The 8,129-nt window shown below is 42.3% G+C and overlaps 1 protein-coding gene across 1 annotated transcript in view; it reads left to right on the top strand.

Annotated features, from left to right (window-relative positions):
• Positions 1-7,648, top strand: part of TRHR (thyrotropin releasing hormone receptor) — a 38,623-nt gene extending 30,975 nt beyond the window's left edge. The window contains exons 2-3 of the mRNA XM_061607466.1: positions 4,857-5,243; positions 7,289-7,648. Coding sequence (XP_061463450.1) covers positions 4,857-5,243; positions 7,289-7,297 — 396 coding nt within the window. The 3' untranslated portion in view covers positions 7,298-7,648. The remainder of the gene's footprint in view (positions 1-4,856; positions 5,244-7,288) is intronic.
• Positions 7,649-8,129: the final 481 nt, after the last annotated feature.

The following is an 8,129-nucleotide window of genomic DNA, read 5'->3' on the forward strand; positions in this document are numbered from 1 at the left end:
AAGTCTCAGACTAAGGCTTTTTGACTGCAAAAAAGTATTGTATAGGCAGTTATCCATCAACTCTTCTTTGAAAGTCTGAATCATTGTTACGTATTCACTAGATGGTTTGAGCTGGGTTATGATGATGAGAAAACTGATTATTCAAAAGCAGTGGAACACTTCCTTTTTTTTCAAAGAATTTGATTACATGCTATAGTGTTGTTATTATAGGTCTGCCCAAGTATAAACTAATTCAGATCTCTAAAAATCCACAAATATGTTGAAGCTGGGACTCAGGTTGGGGAAGAAATTAAATTCAGCTTGAGTCTGAAGTGAACCCACCTGATTTATACTTTCCGAAACAATACACAAATCAAAACACACACACCCTTTGAAATTTGCACATCTTTGAATTTTGCAGTGCAGTTTTCCAGCCAAGTAATGCATGTAAAAATGCATATATAAGGGTAAAATATGCATACTAATGCATATATAAGTGGAAATAACATACAAAACATACATATTAGGGGAAATTGCTTTGCCTAAATGTGTACATTAGGCAAAAATCGCATACAAAAATGTGTATATTAGGAGAAATTCACACTAAAATGCTGATGTATTTTCTTGAGGACTTTTTTCATGAGAGCAAGGCTACTAAAGAAAATTTATATCAGGGATGGAGAACCTTTTGCCCTCCAGATGTTATTATTTATCTGGAAGCCGCCGTGAGTTCCAGTGTTGGAAGGATGGCGGGATATAAATAAATAAATAAATAAATAAATAAATAAACAAATAAATAAATAATAAGACTCCGACTCCCATCAGCAACAATCACAATGGCAAATGGTCAAGAACAATGAGGACTGTAGTCCAACAACATCTGAAGGCCCACAGCTTCCCTGCCTTGGCCTTAAAAAAAGAACAATTGGGGAAAACACATGAGTTTACATTTGTGAATCTGGATGATCCTTGCTCTGAGCAAGCCTCTTTGTCTTTCTGAGAAAAGTCTCCAAACAGGCCTAGAGAAAGTGAGACCCTTTATTTTATGGCTGCAATGCAATCTAAGCACCACTGGAAACAGCTGATTGGAGTGGGTGGGGTTCAATCCTGCTGGAAGCTGCTTTGCCAGTGTGCTCCCTGTGGGACTGTGCTGGTGAAGCAGACTCTTGCAGAAGGCAGGACTGACGTCTCCGCAGCTGGTGAGTTCATTCCTTCTGGGTGCTGCTTTGGCAGCACATTCTCTAGCGGGAATGCATTGGCAAAGCAAATCCCTGCAGAGAGCAGCCGCCTGCAGGATTGAACCCCATCCCCACCAATCAGCTGTGTTCAGTGTGTTCAGTGCTGCTTCACCAGTGTGGCCCCTACACCCAGAAGGATTGAACCCCACTCCCACCAATCAGCTATGTGCAGTCCTTCTGGGTGCTACTAAGGAAAGAGAAAGAGCAGTGGTGTCACTAGGGGGTGCGGGGGTGTGTGGACCACACCAGGTGAGACCATCAGAGGGGGTGGTCCGGTTCTCGAGATATACATAAAAATGTCAGCTGCCCCGTTAAATCTTTTTTTAAAAGACTGTATAGCACTTCGTAGCTTTAACCCCGCCCATTCAGGATTGCAGTCAATCAGTGAAGTGTTTGTTTGACCTGTGGCAGTGTCTAGTAAACCTCATTGCAAGGCCAGAAAATGGTGGTTTTCCCCCCCCCCCCGTTTATCTGAAAATCTCATAAATTGGGTAAGTATATATATTTCAGTTTTTTCCCCTCGTGTGTGTAGGAGTCAGATCCTGGGCAGTGTTTTCAAAACCTTCCCAATACTTGCTTTTGTGGGGGTAAAAGCATTGCTAATCCCATATCTCCAGAGTAAATCCCATTGAATTCAATAGGATTTACTTTTGAGTAGACATGGTTATGAACGTGCTGAAAATCAATGGGACTTTGGAGTGAATGTAAAAAAGAATTGTGTTTGTGTTCTAACTCTTTCTGTCCCCTTCTAACAAGTAGGCAGGGCTTACTTAGGTATTACAGTTTTTATTCTGTAGGAAACGAATACTGATTTTTTAAAAACTAATACCGATTTTTCTGCAATGACCAACTGGTTTGACAATAAACTATTATATGGGCTGTATGTATTTATACATCTGCAGTGTGTGTGTGTGTAGTCTTTCCAACAACCCTGTGAGGTAGGGTTGGAAACCAGGGCAGCTCACAACAAGAAATAAAGCCATTTAAAATCCAATAACCATAAAGCAAGAATAAACAGTTGGAAAACAGCCTAAAGAGGCATGATTCTGAATTTGGGGTTGGGTGAATAAAGTTTATTTATTATTTGATTTATATCCCACCCTTCCTCCCAGTAGGAGCCCAGGGCGGCAAACAAAAGCACTAAAAGCACTTTAAAACATCATAAAAACAGACTTTAAAATATATCAAAACATCTTTGAAAATATTTTTTAAAAGCTTTAAAAAAACATTTTTTAAAAAACAAAGAAAAGGCTTAAAAACATATTAAAAAGCAATTCCAACACAGACTCAGACTTAGATAAGGTCTCAACTTAAAAGAACAAGTTGAAAGAACAAGTTCCTTATCATTTGAGGCTGTAGTTCTCTGCACACTTCCCAGTTTGAGTAAGCCCCATTGAATACATTGGGACTTGCTTCTGAGTAAACAAACATCAGATTGCACTATAAATACATTTAAAGATTGTGTAATTCATAAACATATTTGATAGTCATGTTTATATAAATATTTCTTCATACTGTGTCCCAATAAGTATTTGATTTCACACTATGGTTGTAGATGATTTTTTCCTCTACATTTTAAGTGTGCCCTTCTTCCTGGGGGTGGTCATGGTTCTCCGTTGTTTTCATCCTGAGGGGAGGATAGGCTGAGAGATGGTGAGTAGCACATTTAAGGTCTCTTCACCTCCCCCCCCTTTTTTAATTTGTATTTATTTTATATTTCTCCAATATCTTCCCATGGCTGTTTTTATGTATTTTAAATATTTTTTAGATTAAATAAATAGGAAATCATAATTGTGAACCTCCCTAAAAGCAATTTACCTATCCTTATGTTTTGGCAAAGTGATGGTGTGAAGGCATGCTGGTAGAACAAGAGACCATGTTTTAGGCATGTTATAAGGTGTTTGAGGACTTTGTCACACATTACTTTTTGAGACCTGTAGATTCATGTTGGAAAGAACACATGCACGTATTGAATGGTGGCTTGGGTGCTGTTTTTTCAGTCTACGCTGCATGCATAGGGAAGGTGATACATCATCTGGCAGCTAGCTTCATAACGTGAGAATGAAAAACATTTGGATCACCATTCACTTGTTTACTTTTCTCACTATTGAGACCACTTCATATATTACTTTTTCATACACAGAAATTTAATCTTTATATAGGAAAAAGTATTTTGTAAAATGTGAAGGACAGTGGCTGCCCAGTCAGTATAACCACTGTACAAGATCTACTCAGCCACTGTAATTACCTTTTTGTTTTGAGTGCCCTTTTGTCTGGGTCTTGGTTCAGGTGTGTATCCAACTTTGATGTGCTTATGGAAGGGGTGTGCAAGTAGTGCCCCCCCCAAGTGTGGAGGCTTGGACAAACATTGTGTTATGGAAAACCAACGTCTGTGTGAAAGTACATATTTGGGAATGCCATCGGTGTAATCCTAAACACACTTAATAAATAATGTCGAACTTGCACATCACAAAATATATTACGGTCATGTCCATAAGCACCAGGAGGGTAGTCGCCCAGGGGATCTTAGTTCCTCTGGTTTTTTGGGAGCAGGGTCCCTATGTCTCCAAGCATCCTACAGTCAGCATGAAAAGGGAGTGTGTTAGTCACGGAGAAGAGTCTTCTAATAGGCTTCCTTGCCTTTTCTGCAGATTGGAGCCAATCAGAGTGAAAGGAGGTGAGTCAGCCACTGAGAAGACTCTTCTCAGTTGCTAACGCTCTCCACTTTCATGCTGATTGGCTCCTAGAGATGTTTGTTGTTGTGAGAGAATGCATTAACAAAGATCTCATTCTTAATCCAGGAGCAAAAAAGGGTGTATGTGGCTGTAACTATCATGAAGGGACCCTGCAGCTCTGAATTTTCTACTAAACAACTGATAAATACCTATGTAACTTTGTGTCTGGAAACTTATTATTAAGAATCACTTTCCATAATTGTAAGGAGGTGTGTCCATACGCATGCATCCCAGGCACCTAAATGAGGGGTGAGAGCAGCATAGGGACATAAGCAGGTGTCTTATTCCAGGGGTTCCCAAACCTTTCCTCTACATAGACCACTTGAAAATTGCTGAGGGTCTGAAAGTATCTGAAAATTTACTATGGGCATATGCAAGATAATTAACTCCCATTAGTAATAAGAGCAAGAATTTGAGCTGTGCGTATGATATTGTAATTTAAAGGTGTAATTTTAATTTTGCTAGTTGTTTATGTCACTACTATTGCCATTACATTCAGTGATATACGGGAATTATGATTTATGAGTAACATTAGTACAAAAAACATTACTAAGGATTCTGTATGGTCTGATAAGGGAGGAGGTCCATGGGGGTGACACCATGAGTTACCGCACCAGGTGACACCAACCCTAGTGACGCCACTGAGAAAGAGGATAAATCCCATTAACAAAGTAAGAATAACACAATAACAGGAATGCAGTGTTGAAATCCTGCTAGTAATATGTGTTCTACTAGATTAGCCTTCCTTAACCTGTGGCCCTCCATATGTTTGGGAGTTGTGGTCCAAAGCATCTGGAGGACACCAGATTGTGCAAAGCTGCACTCGACCATGAAGCATTTGCTATATTACTTTCCTCCTCTCCCTTTGTATTGCTCATAGGTCATACCTTTTTGTTTCCCATAGGTTACCAAGATGCTGGCTGTGGTTGTGATCCTCTTTGCATTTTTGTGGATGCCCTATAGGACCCTGGTGGTCATCAACTCTTTCCTGTCTCATCCTTTCCAAGAAAATTGGTTCCTGCTGTTTTGCCGGATCTGCATCTACCTAAATAGCGCCATCAACCCTGTGATTTACAACCTGATGTCCCAGAAATTCAGAGCAGCCTTCAGGAAACTCTGCAAATGCCAGCAGAAACAGTTGGAGAAGCCCAGCAATTACAGTGTGGCCCTCAACTACAGTGTCATCAAGGAGTGTGATCATTTCAGCACCGAGCTAGAAGACATCACCGTCACTGATGCTTATCTTTCATCTGTGAAAGTATCTTTTGATGATACCTGTGTGTCCTCTGAGGTAAAGAACCAGTACAGAACTTTAAACATGCCTTTCATCCTGAGGTCCATGAAATGGGCAACTACAGAAAGTTATTGACAGAGGTAGAGTTGATCACTAGAAACAAATAGCCAGGCCAGCTATTGTGCCTTTAATACAGGGATAGGGAACCTTTGGCCCTCCAGATCTTGTTGGACTACAGCTCCCATCGTCCTTGACCATTGGCCATGCTGGCAGGGGCTGTTATTGGAGTCCAACAATAACTGGATGGTTACAGATTCCCCATATCCCTGCTTTCACAATACACATTTGCTAATTCATTTAACAGCAGCTTGATCCATAGATCACCTTTGCAACTTACTTTTCTTTGTGATGGAGCTCAGAGCAGTCTCCCATTTAGATGTCGGCTAGACTCAAATCTAATTAGCATCAGCTAAGTGGCTTTAAAGGGGGATTTGATAAAAGCATGGATAAAGCTGTGCATGACTACTAGACTTTAAGGACTGCCTGATTCCCTATGTTGCATCTCAATCACTGAAATCAGGGCCGGCTCCAGGAATGCCGGGGCCCTTGGGCATCAGCCTGCCCAGGGCCCCTCCGTTCTCCTTCCGTGATCCGTGGCACGAGCTGTGCCGCGGATCGCAAGACAAGAGCTTCTGAGCCACCCGCCGCCACCACCGCTGCCCGCCACCATCCCCGCCACCATCCCCCCACTTCACCTACCTTTCTCTGTTGTTCTTTGGGGCTGCGCGCACTGCGCACGCAGGGTTGCCATTAATCAAGATGGCGGCCGAGGTTTCCATAAGGGACTGAAGCCTCTGCCTCCATCTTGGTTGATGGCACACAGCGCGCGCATTGCTGCCATCAACCAAGATGGCGGCAGAGGCTTCAGTCCCTTACAGAAACCTCAGCTGCCATCTTGCTTGATGGCAACCCTGCATGCACAGTGCGTGCAGCTGCAAAGAACAGCAGAGAAAGGTAGGTGAAGCAGGGGGTGGTGGCGGGTGGCGGCGGCAGGTGGCTCAGAAGCTCTTGTCTTGCTATCTGTGGCGCGGCTCGGCCACGGATCGTGGAAGAGGAGCAGAGGGCCCCTCAGGGGCCCCCCAGGGGCTCCTGTAGCTGCGGGGCCCTCGGGCCAGTGCCCCACCTGGCTGCCCTTTGGGACCGGCCCTGACTGAAATCTTCTGATGGGGCACTTTTGGTGGTTCCCCATGCCCCTGATGTTCAGCTGGTCTCTACCAGGGACCGAGCCTTTAGTATGGCAGGCCTTGCCCTGTGGAACTCCTTACCAACAGAGTGTTAGCAGAAACCATCCCTCCTTTCTTTTAGGTGACTCTTGAAAACTGAACCTTTTAGACAGGCCTTTTAATATGATTTCCCCCCACTACCACCTCTTCAGTATTTATTGATGCTTTTATTATCTTTTTTTATGTTTTTATTTGTTTTTAAATTTTGTTGTGTCTTTGTATGTTGTAAACTGCCTTGGTGTGCTTCTATGAAAAGTGCAGCTTATAAATACTTTAAATAATAAATAGCCTTGATGGCTACATGCCACCTCTGGAATCAGAATATTAGTCACCGGGGAACAACAGCAAGAGAAGGTGATTGCCTTCACGTGCTGCTTGTGGACATTTCATAGGCATCTGGTTGGTCATTGAAGGATACAGGGTCCTGGACTAGATAGGCCTTGGGTGCGATCCAGCAGGGCTCTGCTTAATGTTCAGTGAGCTAGAGAGATTAATAGACGTAAATTGGAGACCCCACCATGTGTCAGTATAAGTGACTTCTGCTTGTGCAAGATGCTCTCTGGATCCCATTCATTGCCTATTATTTCCCTGGAGTATTTTGAAGAAATTATCTATATAGTAATTCACTACAGAGCAAATAACAACACCGCTTGGTTATCAATTCAGTATTCCTGGTCCTTTCTTTAAAAAAAACAAAACTGTGAAAGCTGGTCTCTCAAGAGGTAGGATATGTTGGGTTGCCCTTACATGACATCCCCCACCCCAGGCTTGCACATCTCTGACATTTCATGTGACTTGTTTTTCAATTTCTCATTTCAGGTGCTGTGAAGCTGGAGGAATCTGCATCTCTTCTGGCTTTGTTTCCCTTACTTTATTTCATCTCGCAGTAAAAAAACAACCCAGTTCTGAACCAGTCTGGATGTTTTGTAATTATATTTGATGTTACAAAGGTTGATTCTGTTCACACCACATGGAAGCTACTCCATTTCAATAAGACTGCTTGCTTTATGGAAACTAAGAGGCAAAAGGCAGAAGTATATGCATTACTACTCATTGATTTTTAAATCTAAATCATGTGCTATAAAGAGAGAGCTGGCCAATCATTTCTTTAGATTGTAGCCCTAATGTCACATTCTCAGGGTGGTATTTTACATTATGGGAAGAAATGACAAGGGGATAGACGAGTGACATATGTGCCCCTGGTTGCACATTTTCACAACCTGCGCACCTCTCTCCTGCAAGTTCCAGGCGCATTTGTGATTTAGGTTCCCTGCATACTTTACCTGCAATTTCATGGGAACACAGCTGCATGGCTGTCCCCACATGGCTGCTGCTCATGGCTGAAGGATGGCTGGCAAGCCTAACAGCTTATTATTTTTATTATTTATTTATTTATTTATTAAATTTTTATCCTGCGCTTCCTGGCAAAGGAGCCCAGGGTGGCAAACACCAAAATGTTAAAACAGTACAATTTAAAATCAAATAAAAGCATATCTAAAACAATTAGAGCAACCTTAGGTACTTCCTACGTCACAGTCACCTCCCGAATGGAGACAGCAATTCTTGCATGGAAAGTAATCACATTGTGGTTCCATTCTACTCAATCACCATCCTTCAGTATGACTGGCAGCATTGTGGAAGCAGCCATATCACAGTGGCT

This window comes from Rhineura floridana, chromosome 1, assembly GCF_030035675.1.
Source record: "Rhineura floridana isolate rRhiFlo1 chromosome 1, rRhiFlo1.hap2, whole genome shotgun sequence".
Taxonomy (NCBI): Eukaryota; Metazoa; Chordata; class Lepidosauria; order Squamata; family Rhineuridae; genus Rhineura; species Rhineura floridana.